Source organism: Tachypleus tridentatus, chromosome 1 (assembly GCF_004210375.1).
Source record: "Tachypleus tridentatus isolate NWPU-2018 chromosome 1, ASM421037v1, whole genome shotgun sequence".
Taxonomy (NCBI): domain Eukaryota; kingdom Metazoa; phylum Arthropoda; class Merostomata; order Xiphosura; family Limulidae; genus Tachypleus; species Tachypleus tridentatus.
The window spans coordinates 157383709-157399794 of record NC_134825.1 but is presented as its reverse complement, the minus strand read 5'-3'; the positions used below and the strand labels follow the sequence as shown (position 1 = coordinate 157399794).

At 34.9% G+C, this 16086-nt stretch overlaps 1 protein-coding gene across 3 annotated transcripts in view; it reads left to right on the top strand.

Moving 5' to 3' along the window:
• Nucleotides 1-16086, top strand: part of LOC143228536 (BCL11 transcription factor A-like) — a 115691-nt gene that overhangs the window by 75843 nt on the left and 23762 nt on the right. For 2 of the 3 annotated variants that reach the window (XM_076459789.1, XM_076459782.1), the window contains exon 2: nt 14459-14899. In XM_076459789.1, coding sequence (XP_076315904.1) covers nt 14459-14899 — 441 coding nt within the window. The remainder of the gene's footprint in view (nt 1-14458; nt 14900-16086) is intronic. The other variant, XM_076459793.1, reaches the window with a different exon arrangement.

The window sequence follows — 16086 nt, the reverse complement described above, 5'->3', positions numbered from 1 at the left end:
CAGGCATGGTTAGCTAGATTTTATAAGAACAGTTTACATGTGCTGCTACTACAATAACAAGACGAAAATGTAAGGCGTGGGATTATGGCCAGCGTATTTAGCATCTGTGTACATGTATACATGTCACGGTGAGTTTCCAACCAATCCAGAACAAATTACAGGCTGTGATTACAAAATATAACTGCCCAACCCTAAAAAAAACACACTGAGATGGACTCTATGTATCGCTAGATAGCATTAACAAGAGTATAAGTAAGGATTTGGATTTGGAAAAGTCTCGTATGTCAAAAGTTCACAACCACAGATAGCAACAAACTCGAAATTAACTGCTGTATTCATAAGAAATGAATAAATTGGTATCAGTAGCCCCATATTCAACCAGAAACTTGTCAAATCCAATGCAGATCAAACATAATTTGGTTCGATTGCTCTATTTAAGATTGATCTTCGAAACTAATGTTTGAATTCTGTAAAAACGTTTGTCAAGATACTTGGTATAAGATTTATCTCCCTGTCTCAGCAGAATCTTGTTTTAACGGGAACTGTAGTACCAGGTAACAGTTTGCAGCCATGGTAACACGAGACCTGGAACAACGTTTCTGTAACTTCAATAAAAATGAATTTCTTATAAGTTAAGAATGATACAATTATATTGAACAAGAGCTATTAATGGAATAGACTGTTCGGTATTTTTTTTTTAAGAATACTATATATGCCGATCTTTACTGGCTATTTAATCTGGTATTCTCTTGTATTCTATCGCTATGTTTGTAGCTCTAGCTATCGCCCCGTAAAAGTGGAACCTATTTTATGGACTATGCACTTGCACAGGTGTGCCATGCATTAATTGGACACATAATTTTATTTAGACGTGTCATGCGTAAAGGTAAAAACTCTATGTAGTGGACTCTCGTGCCCTGTGTAGGTGCATATGTATATATTGAATATAAAACGTGGATAAAAACGTAGAATAGAAACTCTTAACTGGTGACAGAACGATAAAAATAAGTATTTGACCAGACTGTAGTGTTATATTTATAGTACTAACCAAGTCGTTGTGAATAGTTTTATAAGTGTACAGTGTATGACAACGATTTGAAACTAATTGAGGAAAGAAATAATAATGATTAATCACGAACACACGCAAACAGAACCAGCTCATTTTCACCCAGAGAGAAATAGGCATTAATGTATATAAACATATGTGTGTGCTATCCTTATTTGGGTTGCTGGCATGCTATAGTATATTTATTTGAGGAATAAATAGACGGCATAACTAACTACTATAGGTCACGTTCAAGCTCCTTTCTCAAGGCAAGACTTAAACCTTCTGTTTAGCCCCTTTACATTTATAAGTCATCTATAGGGAGAGAATAATACACCCTCACGAGGACAATATGAATGTTATTAGAAGGCATGTTTTTGTATATGTTTTCTTATAGCAAAGCACCAAAGCCACATGTAACTATCTGCTGAGCCCACCGAGGGTACTCGAACCCCTGATTTTACCGTTGTAAATCCGTAGACTTACCGCTGTACCAGCGGGGAAGGGGGGGCTATTAGAAGACCCGTTAAGCATGAGCAGAAAAAACATTCTTTATTTAAAATCCAATAATCGTTTAATGGTTTACCTTGTTTGCCTTAGATTTACTATAACGTGGAAATAAGAATGTTAAGATTTCTTTACTTCAAACGATCGATCCATAAGTGGATGAATGTTTCTTTGTTTTCGAATATTCGCGCGAAACTATTCAACAGTGGATATCTGTAGTTGTCATCTCTAATTTCAAAGTGGACGAAAGGGAAGACAACTAACCGAAAGCACTCACTATCAACTTTTAGGCTACCGTTGTTTGATATAATAGTAGGATTTAACCGTCGCACTTATAACGTATCTACGGCCTTTAAGCGTGGATAGCTTTATTATTATTATCGTGTTATTATTATTTTGTACGTATGATAACAGAATGCGAAGGACGTACCTGCAGATCCAAACTTGCGCACTAACTACTGGATCAGAGGAAGAGTGTAAGAGCTGTATTTTTGTTGTCGTTGTTTAATTAAAAACATATATACTTTTGTGGTTACATAAAACAAAACATTTTTAGGTAACATCCTTCTGAACTCACAATAATATGAGATATGTACTTTAGGCTTAAGTTGTGAAATAGAACATACTGAATGTGTTCTTCAACTTTGTACTCTTGTTCAAAGCTTGTCGAATTAATCTTTGCTGCTAACGGATTTCTGTTATAGGATGTGAAATAGTTACTCGATTACTTATTAGTAATTGTATTTTTAAATACTCTGATTGCATTAGTTGTTTACTTAGTACCTGTAACATGTAACTCTGTAAGAAGCTTTACAAAGTTGTTGTTTTTTCAATAGCAAAACCACATTGGGATTTCTACTGTGTCCACAACGGAAATTATATATCTGATTTTAACATTTTAAGTTTGTAAACTTACTACTGTCCGTTTTGTAAGGCTTTACTCAATTGAGCTTCAAGTGGAAAAGCATTGTTTTATTTGTTACTTAGCTCAAAGCTACACAATGAGCAATCTATAATCTGCTCACCGCAAGTATTGAAACTCGAATTTATAAGTTCTAAATCCGCTGAATCACCAGGTAGAGAAAACAAATGACATGGATCGTTGGGCGCGACATTTGAAGAAAGTGTTGCATTAAGATGTGTGTGTTTTTCTTAGAGCAAAATCACATCAAACTATTTACTGAACCCACCGAGGGAAATAGAACCCATGATTTTAGCGTTGTAAGTCCATAGACTTACCGCTATACTGGCAGGGGATATTAAAAAGTGGTCTATAGATTTTGAAACTAAGTTTGGTTAGAATTTCGCGCTAGGCTACTCCAGTGATATCTGCCCTAGCCGTCCCTAACTTAGCAATGAAAGACCAGAGGGAAGGCAACTAGTCGTCACCGTCCACCGCTAACTCTTGAGCTACTCTTTTACCAAAGAATAGTGGAATTGACTCGCATATTATATTGCCGCTATGGCTAAAAGGGCGAGAATGTTTGGTGGGACAGAGGCTCAAATTTGGGACCCTCAGTTCGGATATCAAACGCCCTAACTACCTGGCCATGTCAGGCCTTAAAACTAAGATCAGCGTGAATATACATAATTGTTTAAACATTTAAAATATATTAATTTAAAAAATAGCAGGTTACAAGTTACCTGATAACCTGCTTAGTGCACATTAATATCGACTTCAAGCAATTTAATGTCGACAAATTCAACATACAAGAGCGACCTCTGGCAGTTGCACCTATTTTTTTAACCTTTATTCTCATCGTGATCTTGTAATCTGAATAGTTGCTGAAATTCTTAACTTCAACCTATAAAACAGTCGTCCGAAAACTAAAACTTTTAAAAACTAACAAATTGCATCAAGAGTAACTAAGCTTTTATCATTATCTGGTTACTTCAATCCTGTTTCATTGATATTGATTTAAATTCATCAGTAGTAACCAACCTTTTATCTTTGTCTGGTTACTTCAATTCTGTCGCATTGATGTTGATCTAAGTTCATCAGTAGTGACCAACCTTTTATCTTTATCTGGTTATTTCAATCCTGGCACATTGATGTTAATCTAAGTTCATCAGTAGTAACCAGCCTTTTATCTTTGTCTGGTTACTTCAATCCATCAATAGTTCATCAGTAGTTATTAGCCTTTTATCTTTATCTGGTTATTTCAATCCTGTCACATTAATATTGCCCTACGTTCATCAGAAATAACTAACCCTTTATCTTTATCTGGTTATTTCAATCCTGGCACATCAGGATGTATTGCTCTAAATTCATCAGAAGTAACCAACATTTTATCTTTATCTGGTTACTTCAATCCTGCCGCACTGATATTGATCAAAGTTCCCCATAAGTAGCCGCTTTCTTGTAACTAAATATATATTAACTCAGTTGCACCGACCTTGATTTAAATAAAGATCACTTAAATGATGTTCGGAAGCCAACAGCAATAATAAGAACTTTTATACAACTAATAATCTTAACCTTGTCATATCATCTTTCATCTACAGCACAAGATTCTTTTATATAGTTGTTTGTCGTATCCCTATCGTAGGTTGTCTGATATAAAGATTTTTCAAAGTTATTGGCTCTTCTTTTACAGTCAACTCTATGATATTTACTATTTATATTAATTAATACTACTTGCAAAACGTTGAGGAAATGTTATTCGATCTTAATGGATTCTGAAAAAAATCTTACATTTCTGTGGACATTTATCTGTTTTAGCGCAAAGCTACACAATAATCTATCTGCACTCTGTCTCTCTACCACGGGGAATTTAGCCCTAGATTTTAGCGTTGTTAAGTCAGTAAGCTTACCGTTGATCCACTTATATTGACGTGCAAGCTGATACTTATCATTGTGTTTAATTTGTCATTTCGAAATCCTTTGATAACCTACAGTGGATGTGGAAATTGTTTTTTTTCTCAGTAATTAGAAAGTTTATGATCAAAATTACCTTGAACTCAGCCATTCTAATATGTTTAATAACAGGAAATAAGAAATATTTTCATTCCATTATCACGACTACAAAAAATAAGAAACGTGTTCCACAACCAAGTTTTAAGAAGTTATGTCTCAGGTGTCGTAGATATAGTCCTGTGTTCAGTATGTTTTTTAAATATACAGCTGAATGTTAATTGAATGCCAATAAAAATCAACAAGTTATTGATTTTTAAAATTAAAGGTTCTGAGATCAAGCTAAGAGAAATGCTTACGAATTTCAAAGGTGAATGTTATAAATACCCTAAGAACCCTATTAGTTTTCCACACTAAAGGTTTACGAATTTACTGTTGTACATTTATTTTAATATCTGCATTTATTTCAGTTTGATGCGTATATTGTTGGATGTGTACTGCGCAAGTCCCACCTGTTCTCTAAATTTGTAGAAAATTATCTAGTGTAAGAATCAACAATATATGTTTCACTAAAACATTAGCTTATTTTCGAATATTGTTGAACGTTCGAAAATCTCGCCTTGAAGTACATAAACCGATGCGCTGAGAGACGTTAATAGAATATTGTTTGATCGCTGCAGTCAGTATACTATAAGTCTCGGAAGTGATAATTGTGATTAACGTTTATTAATTGGAAAAATACAGAAATTGACCAGTAACGTTCTTAAATTTTGAACATTATGAACCGTTCTACTTCATATAATTAACTTCGAAGTTTAATACTTCTACGAGGACATTCGATATCTTCCTCTGTGAAAAGTAAACTTGTAAACCGCGTTAGGCTAAACAACAATAAAGCTAGCTAGCATTCTCATCAAGAGAAGTGTATTTATGTATCAACATAAAACTAATCAGCTAGCTCGTCGTGGAGCTGGACCGACTGAATATTATTTGTGAGCTTGTAAATTTTTTGTATATAAATCATTATTTGTAATAATCGTTATTATAAATTGTATTATTGTTTGTATATTAAAATATATTTGTGTTAAGAAAGAAAATTGTGTGTCAAACTTGTTGGTAAATATTATAAATTTTATACATATTGACATTCAATTAATTTCTGAACTAAATTTAAAATTTCCGACGATTTGAAATATTAATACGTAGTGTGGGTAACATAACATATTGGAGACTCATCCAAGATAAATTGTAATACGTAACACGTTAATAAATCAAAACGTGGTTTCAAACATTACTAGAAGTCAGTGTTTAAGCGTCTATGTGGTTTCAAGTTTAAAGGTTACAGGTATCAAACTTAAAAGTCTACATGTTTTAAGTTTGTAAGTTATATGGATCGAAATGAAAGACTACGTGGTTTTAAGGTAAAAAGTTTAGAAGTCGTGTGATGTTTAGAGGCCAAAGTAACAGTAACTCCAAATTCTAGGATGTATTTGCATTAAAATTTCGAAGTTATTTGCAAAGGTAACACAAATTTCAGCTTGTATAACTTAAATATTTGTTGTTGTTTTGAATTAAGCACAAAGCTACACAATCGGCTATCTGCGCTCTGCCTACCACGGGTATCGAGACCCGGTTTTAGCGTTGTAAATCCGCAAACATACTGCTGAGTTAACGGGGGGCTAAATATTTGTTATTTGGCGTGAAAAAAAAACCCACAAAGTTTCATTTTTTTTATCAGGAGTGAGACTGAATACATTTATTAATTAGTATATTTTTCAATGAAACTGAATAACTTATCCATGGTACAGTTGTTGATTCGCGTAATATAGTTGTACACTTTTAATCAGTTTATTTGTATAAATGTACATTAAGTTAATCGGCTTATTTCAACATAAGAAACAGTAAACTCACTTGAGAATATAATCACAAAAATTATCAGTATTTTTAATAGTAATTTACTTGTTCCTTAGAGTTTCCAACTTTCAAAAAAGTTCAACTATTCGTGAATATATGTATATACCTGTTTGTTTGAGAGCAAAGCACACTGGACCCGCTGCTACGTCCACAACGGGAATCGAACCCCGTACTTTAGCGTTGTAAGATCTTAGATTTACCATTGTCTCACGGGAGACATATAGACTGGGTCCTCCGCAAGTATAGTGATAAGTCTATGGATTTACAACGTAAAATTAGGAGTTCGATTCCCTCGGTGGACTTAGCAGATAGCCTGATGTGGCTTTGCTATACGAAAATACACACACACACGCATACAGATTGCAGGCTAAGAAAGCGCTTAGCAGTTTAGATTAGGTCAGAGGAAATTGATATTTTACAAATGGTCAGAGATGACACAGAGAACTTTCCTTCCAGGTTGTTTTATGTGTTTGTGCTCCTGCTTTCGGAATCAGTGAATATCACGTGTGCTATACGTATATTTAACATTTATTATATGTATAATTTGTACGTTTGTATAAAGATATAATCCTAAAATGTTTTAAATATCAGTACGATGCAACTAAAGTGTATGGAGTAGGTAGGTCAACTAAACGAAATTGGTTTGGTTTGAATTTCGCGCAAAAGCTACTCGAGGGCTATCTGCGCTACCGTCCTTAATTCAGCAGTGTAAGACTAGAGGAAATGCAGCTAGTCATCACCCTCTACCACCAACTCTTGGACTACTCTTTTACCAAGGAATAATGGGATTGACCGTAACATTATAACGCTTTCACGGCTGAAAGGGCGAGTATGTTTGGTGTCATGGGGATTCGAACCGGCGACCCTCAGATTACGAATCGAACGCCTTAACCACCTGGCTATGCTAGGCCTAATGAAGTGGAAATATAATAAAGTGTTAAAATAATTTTTTGGTAAAAGATAAAATTATTCTAAGGTCAGTGACCCATGTTTAACCTTTAGTTCTGTACAAACGATAATAAACGAAGAGTTCTTTAACAGAAACAGAATATTTTTAATCGCGTATGATTAGAATAAGACTAAAATAAAAACCAGGCAAACTGCGGCTCTTTCTGATGAAAGCACTTAACAGAAGAAACATTATTAAAGTGTACGTTAATGTAATTACTCGGGTAATTACACATATGTATATACATACAAATCGTAAAATTTAATATTCGTGTAGGAACATTTTGCGTTTGTGTTTATTACCTTGTTATCGAAAAATACAATCGAGAGTATAAAATACAAAGTACGGTTTACAAGCCGTATTAAAAATGCAGTAAAGACGTTTTACTTTCAAAACTGAAAACCTGTGACGGGAAGCGTAGTGATTATATCCTTCTTATTAATCGATTTTATTCCTGGTATATTAACGTTCTCTGTTAGGTATTGTGTTACCATAGCCGAAAAACAGACGCTATAATTATATACTTTAACCAAAGCTATTCTCTCGTCTATACGTTGTTAATAACTTGACTAATCACCTGCTACATTACTTGTGTTGTACGGAACTACTTGTCTGTGAAGTAGTCTTAAAAGACTGTAGTGAAGTGTACAGTGAAGAAGGTATGTGTGGGGTGGGTTGGGGTCTCAAGCACGTGCCTTTATACCCGAAAAGTGTTTTCTTGCTTAATCATAAGAATATTTAAACAACTACTAACATACACGTCTCACTTTACACGTTCCTTGTTTCGAGTTATAGGATGGAAAAGAAAAAATATTTTAGATTTAAAACGAATGGAAAACAGACTTGTAGGTTTTTACGGCGAAATAAACAAAACATAACTTTGATATGCTATTTTCAATACATAAAACATTCTCTGTTTAATTTTATATTTTAAATTGTTCTTTTAAGACCAACTGAATAGAAATAAAGGGGTTCGTTTTGTTTCTTACCGTCTTTTTTTTTTTTTTTTACCCTCTGTGTACCAGAAGCAATTCATAGTCTCCCCTAACATTTCACCCCTTAAATAATTCATCCAGACTTACGATGGTTGAAAAATTGCCTCCTTTTTCATTTTTTGTGAATGAGCCCCTTTTAATGTTCTCTACACGTTGCTGAAAACAGAAATGTATAACGTAATGTTTTTCGTACCTAACTCATGCTTGAGTGACTCTGTTGAGGATGTGACTCCTACTATATCCCATCTTCACATCTCAGCGAGAGGTGTTTCGTCTAGTTGTATGTATGTAACAAAATAACAACAAACGTCACCCTTCGTAACATCAACAAAGTACACTGACCCAGAATGTTAAAGTGATTAAAAGGTTTTGTATGTTATCGTCCTTATATCAGAATTTTCAGCAACAATGTGTACAGAAACTTTCATTTCGTCCCTAGAAATAAATATTTTGTACAATTTTATTTTCCTTTATTCAGGAATCCATCCCTTCATGGTCTGAAAACTTTAAGTAGTTATTATTTCGCATTATTTTCTCTTGCTTAATATTGAGGTTTTTAACAAAGAGACAACACTTTTATATTAAGATGCAGCCGACGACATAAACTCTAAATACGACTGATTGAAAACTGCTTAAATATCTTGAAAATCTATCGTCCCTATTAACTCCAACTATTTTTTCTTTAGGCCCGTCATGTCCAGGTGGTTAAGGCACTCGACTCGTAATCTGAGGGGTCACGAATTCGAACCCACGTCACACCAAACATGCACGCCCTTTCAGACGTAGGGGCATTATAATCTGTCGGTCAATCCCACTATTCGTTAGTAAAAGAGTAGCCCAAGAGTTGATGGTGGGTGGTGATGACTAGCTTCCTTCCCTCTAGTCTCACCCTGCTAAGTTAGGGACGGCTAACACAGATAGTCCTTGTGTAGCTTTAATCAGTGATGTCGAGAAAACCCACTTGTAGAGAAATATATATGTAAAAACGGCTCTTTTGGGTTGAGAAAATATTTTACGTAGAGAAGCGAACAACGTTTCGACCTTCTTCGGTCATCGTCAATGTAGCTTTGCGCGAAATTCAAAACAAGACAAACCAAACCAATTAATTTTAAACTCACGTGGCTCGTACGTTACTTCAAAATAAACCCCAATTTCAGATATATAGGTGTTTCTAATGAGAAACGTAAATCAAGTTACTGCATGGTCATAATAAAACTTGCTTTTATATATACAGGTACAAAGAGACGGAGAGAGGGAAAGAACCGAGAGACCGTTACGGCTTCGTCGTTTCTCGGGCTAAACGGTGGGATTTCCCACGAAACCAGTATTTTTCTGTTATTATTTTTTGTAGATTCAGTATAAAATAGATGAAGTAATAAATTTAAAATCTTGCTTTAATCATCTTCGCTTGTTTATTGTTAATATATTCCGCGTGCACGAGCGGAGAAGAGGAGACAGGTCATTGAGACAACAGGCTTGACAGCAGAAAGTACGTGCGGACCTGGGGCGACATCAGCTTGATTTAGAGTGTCCTACCATACCGTAACTAATGGCTGGGAAATCGACGAGGCAAGTTGGCGAGTGGAAGAGTGATAGCTTATCAAACAAGTTGAAGAGGGGGCGGGCTGAAGGTCAAAGTGAACCAAAGTTCAGCGAGTTTCAAAACCTTCATCTCGTAGGCTCGTTGGCGCTGAGGTAGAGAAACAGCTTCAAGCCCAGGTCACCCACCGCCTTGATACACGCAAATGTAATGAGACAAGAAAATTATCCGCCACTGTTTCCCTCTCTTGACATGAACTCTCAGACTGTGAGACCCAACGTTTAGAGATCGACGTCGAGTAAATTCAAATAAACCTTCCTACAAAGGCCATTAATGTAAGAAGATCGGGGGAGGGCGACAGGAGTGTCTCGTCTAGAACGTTATTAGTGTAATTAGGACATGTTTGAGAAAAGAAACTTTTGCAGGTTAATACAATTTTTTTTAACGTAGATTTTGCGAGATTCTTAATACTGATGACTTGAGTTCTTACGAATTATGACAGGTATGTTTCTGACAAGAAATTCGAATGACAGATACGAGTTTTAATTATTACTTCAATCGATTGTTTGTTTTTGCATTTCGCGCAAAGCGACACTAGGGCTATCTGCGCTAGCCGTCCCTAACTTTGCAGTGTAAGGCTAGAAGGAAGGCAGCTAGTCATCACCACCCACCAACAACTCTTGGGCTACTCTTTTACCAACGAATAGTGAGATTGACCGTCACATCATAACGCCCCCATGGCTGAAAGGGCGAGCATGTTTGGTGCGACGGGGATTCGAACACACGATCCTCAAGTGACGAGCCGAACGCCTTAACCTACCTGTCCATGCCTGGCCCACTTCAATGGAACATTGGATGAAAATAACAGTGACTTGAGCCAAAATCCAACGTTAATTTATATAGAAACGTGTGGAGAATAAAACACGTATTATATTGCAATGTAAGTGTGATATTAGATAACGCACTCGAATTGTTTACTTAAGCGACGTTTTCTTTGATCATGTGTTTTTAAAAAAGCATCATATTTCCTTTGCTTGTCATGAATAGGTTATTTTAAAATAGAATTATTATTTACCAGTGTAGACCACGAGGTCTGCTTCTCACATTATGGCGTATACCTACTAAGAGGTCTTTGCCACTTTGTACCGAATAGCTTCAATTTTACCATTGACAGTTTCATTTCCACATCTGAAAACGCTCGACTCGCCCTCTCACGGACAAACTAGATTATTGTTCATTAATAATCGTAGACTTAGTGAGGAGATTAATCAGTGTTGATATCTAGCACTGAAGCAATGTGTACATTGGCTTCAAACTGACTAAAGTATTCACGCCTTTACAGCAACTTGAATGTTTAAAAAATGAATCTCTGCTGAGTACAACAATTTTCTAATTCAAATTTACAGCTTTAAAAACTCCATGTGAAAGGTTTAAAAATAGTAAAGGGGTTATAGTCTACGTAATTCTTTAATATATTTGTTTTAATGCTTTATTCTATTCTAACTTCGCTCTGTAGAATTATATACTACATCAATTTGTAAGAGTTGCATGTGAAATAGCACTATAGTTGCATAAAAAAAAAAAACAAGCGGGAAACGAAAGTGGTTCTCGAGTTAGTCGCTAGGGTGCAAGCAAGTTTCCTTTGTTTGATGTCGGGAGGTGCATGGGTCGGAGCAAATGGTTGGTTGGACAATACGGATGGAAGGCTTCGTTAGCCTTTCAACAGCTGGTCGTCCAGCTCTTCCTAATGAACACAGGTTTTATCACACACCCCCTCCAGAACTTTCCCTCCTGTTACTCTTGCATTCATCAAAAATAAAACAACAACTAATTACGCACGAAAGACCTCAACCAAGTTCGTTTGTATCCACCTAGATTTTAATACCTTACGAATAATATTCTTACAATTGTCCCCCTTCCCCATGATAGGATTTTTTTTCCTACACCTAAACTGTTGAACACTATTAATTAGAATTAATTATTTTTTTCTATAGTGTTTCTGTAGCGCTTCCTTTACTTTTGTTCAATAAAGAAATATTATATCTATTTATATATTCATTTGTTCACAAGTCCGTATCGCTGTCGCTGATTTTTATGTGAAGAAAACGATTTCATTACTGTAGCTTTATTTGTTTGTAACTGTTTGTAATCTGAGTGGTAGATATTAGAATATTGAATAAATTAAATAGTAAGCAAAAAAGGCACACACCGTGTATATGTTTTTTGCAGAAATGTTATTCATATATAAGTATAAAAGAGCTGTGTTTAGACGTGTGGAAATTCTAGAGTATACTTCATTCAACCACGGTACGTACATTTATTTGATTTTTTTATATAATATTAAATTTTAACAACAAGTAGCCTTTACCTCTGCATCTTTTCATCAACTAAAAACTTCTGAACCAGCAATTGAGCAACTCAGTAAAAATGTATTTTCTTATGTAAGTGGTGCTCTGTTTGTTTTCATATTTAAACAATAGGAATTCTCAGTAGCCGCAGCAGCGAAATTCTTTTAGGCAGATTAAATTAACCTTTGAAATATTTTCTTACTTTTTATTAACTATATTTTATAACAAATTTGCTTTTGTTACTCATTAGGATCTCTAACAGCCAACGCTCAAATTGAAATTATTTCAGACAAGATTGGAGTAAATTAATCGATGAGACCTTGGACGTGATCAAGCACATAAACCGAAAGGGTTTTAATCTCCTGAGCCACAGACTGTAATTAGATCTCGAATCTGTTAAGAGATAACGGAGCTATGAGCTAAACGTTTGTATTTGAAAATGTCGGGGACATTCTTTGGGCTGTTATGCCGCGGTTAAAAGTATTGTACTAACTGTTTCTTGACAATTCTTGTCTTACTATTCACTGATTAGTGCTAAATTTATTGGGCTGAAATATAGACGCAATCGTTTATCAGTATGTTAAGTACAAGTAACGGTTTCCCAAAATTATATAAATATGGTAATTGTATTATTTCAAAATTTGTTTATCTATAGCAGAAGCCCTTCTGTCAGTCAAAAGTGGTTGCTCGATAGATCATCAGAGAGTCTTGATTCTTTGCGATTAACAGAGCGCTGATAGCTTATTGTGTAATTCTGTGACAAACAAAATTAAAAATAGTTGAGAATGTAGCGTCAGTTTGTTTAAGTAGTGATGGCTGTATAGTTTTTAATAAGTATTTAGCACGCATTGGTATCTGTAACATATATTATATATGATAATTTATTCCGGACAAATTTTCGATTTATTATGTTACGTATTACGATTTTCAATAATCGGAAATTTTAATGTTAACTTAAAAGTTAATTGAATGCTGGTATGTATCAAACTTGTGATATTTGCCAACAAGGTTGCTACATGTAATTTTCTTTCTCAACACAAATATGTTTTAATATACAAACAATAATACAATTTATTTACAACGGTTATTACTAATAATGATTTATATACAAGTTATATAAACCACTGAGTCTTCTCTCTGGTCTGGAACTGAATATTTTATCGACGCTTCACGGAGAACGAATTAATCCTATGTTGATACACATGTACAATTCACCTGACGATTAAGCTAGCAAGCTGCTTCACAGACACGCGCTAGTTTTTCACAGACACGCGCTAGTTTTTCACCGACGACAATGTCTAACGTCCTAATAGAAATACTAACATCCAGAGTAAATTCACTGAGGTTAAACTGTTTGTAATGTCCAATACTGCACGTTTCTTGCCAAATATTTGTATTTTTCATATCAATAAGCGTTAATCACAATTATAAATTTCGAGGTTTCTAGTATACTGACTGTAGCAGATCAACAATATGATTCTTACTCTTAAGAATCTTCTACAAATTAGAGAATAGACGGGACTTTTGCAATATACACTTAACAATGAAATTTACATACATTTTTAAACATATATTCAACTGAGATAAAAATCAACATTAAAAATATATACATTAGTAAATCCGTTACACATAATACAGAAACAGATAGTTGTACTTGCAAGTCACTTGTAACGATCAAGAATGTAACGCTACTTTGTAACGTGTATTGTCTGTAACATTGCTGTGTTTGGTGATATTTTGTGGTAAGTAATAATGTTTGAAACAGTGAAGAAGGTTGTGTGTGTTTTCCTATAGCAAAGCCACATTGGGCTATCTGCTGTGTCCACCGAGGGGAATCGAACCCCTGATTTTAGCGTTGTAAATTCGTAGACTTACCGCTGTTGAAGAAGGGATTATTTCTCGTTTGTATATGCAATATCCGTGATATGCCGTGTTTTTTGTGGTACATAACAATGCCAGAAACAGCGAAGAGTGAATTTGCAACTTTTAGTAGATATTAGTGCTGTAATAAACCTTGATAATGGCGAGTATTTTTACTTCACTTTTTTACGTTTTAATCGCCTGTACAACAGTGTTAATGGAATGGATGACGCTATAAAGGAAATGTAAGCAACTGTTCTTAGAGTTGTGTTTTTAACTAAATCGAAACAAAAACTTCAGAATTACTATCCATAATGACTACAAAACTTATTGTATCTTCTACTAATTTTATATTATTGTTGTGGTTTTAATTCAGTACTGTTAAGCTGTCTATAAAAATACGTGAACGTATATCCAAATGCATTTCTCTTTCTCTTTTTTTCCAGCAGCTGACCCGGCCATCCTCCAAGACGTTTTAACATGCGGCGTGTGCCAGAAAGACTTTGCCTTATCAGATATTGTGAAATTCATCCAGCACAAAGTGCACAGTTGTAATAAAGAAAACTGTGTGTACTATGGGGACGGTGACTTTGATGGAAACACTGACGAACAAAATAATGTCTTCCGCTCGAGACTGCCGAGCATTTCGTCTCCTGCTAGTAAAAAAGACAGTGAGTTATCTTCCCCACGGAAACTCGAGAATACCTGTGGCAGTCCTAAACTTTCTTTAGATCTTTTCAAGGAATCCAGTGTTCGAGTGACCCCTGAAGTTAAGAACATTCTTATCAACGATACAGAAGAAGTCGTTACGAAGAGAAGGAAAAGCCCGGTAGAGGGCGAATACAAGCTTAAACATGTCGATGCTGACACTAATACAACGGCTACAGGTTAGTACATTAAAATAAAAGTTTCATACATGTTTATCTGAAAGACAAATGAGGTCTGAGTTTCTTAAATTCGTCATCAAGTCGTTGGCTTTGCAAGCATTTTTAACAATAAAGTAATTAATTGTATTATTAATTTTTTATTACCATGAAATAAAATATAAAATAAAAAATACAAAAGGCCTGGCTCGACAGTGAGATCTAGGGCTTATAATGATAACATTCAAAATTTAACTTCTCACGTAGTTAACTAACTCACTGCGTAGTTTTACGCTCCAATATTATACAAGTAATTAGTTCCGATAAGATTTCCCGTTTTAAATGAAATAATTTCGTTGTTTGTACGAAGTCTAAATGGCTACTTCTGTAACGTACAAGCTTCGTTATTTTCTCACAGGTTGAAAAAGGCTTAGCAGGAATGATGAATATACGACATCCGTGGACCAATCAGTTAACTTCACTATAACATCTGTTAGCTGTGTTATTTCCCTTAAATTTAACACAAAATTAATGACACACGGCTTTAAGAATGGCATTCTTCATATAATGATTTCTTAGTGGGTTGCTAACGCTGTATCACTTCATACTGCAATGCTATCCTTTGTGTATTCTCTTTATCAACCCGTTTACAGGCATTAACAGTTAATTTATCAAAGTACGGTCTTTGTTTCTTCGTCTTTACTGCACCAGATAATGAAACTAAAAAGTGTAATTTTAAAAGCGATAATTTGTCAATATCCACTTAGTTACAGGAGAACGAACTTTCTACGTGAACGCTTTATGGTTCACTTTTATTCCAAAGTTATGGTTTATTAAGATTCTAATGACTTGGAGAACGAACCTACCTAGCTTGAGAGAACCGTTTTCTTGCCTGGGTAAACGTCATTACTAGTGACAGTGATTTTCCTCAGGCGTTAAGTGGATGAAACATCTACATATGATGATAGAAAACAATGATTCGAACATTTTAGTAAGCTTACCAAATTTCATTCTTCCAAGACTTACCCGCTATATGAGTGCAGATAGCTGCCAGTTTAAGTATAGACTAAATGTATCATTAAAGTGATACATTTATAAGCGAATTTATTAAACAGTTAACAAATGTATAGACTTTTTGTTATGTATTATTTGCATCAATAGTATGTCTCGTACTATTCTAGGAGAACCAATGAAATCAGTATAATCTTATA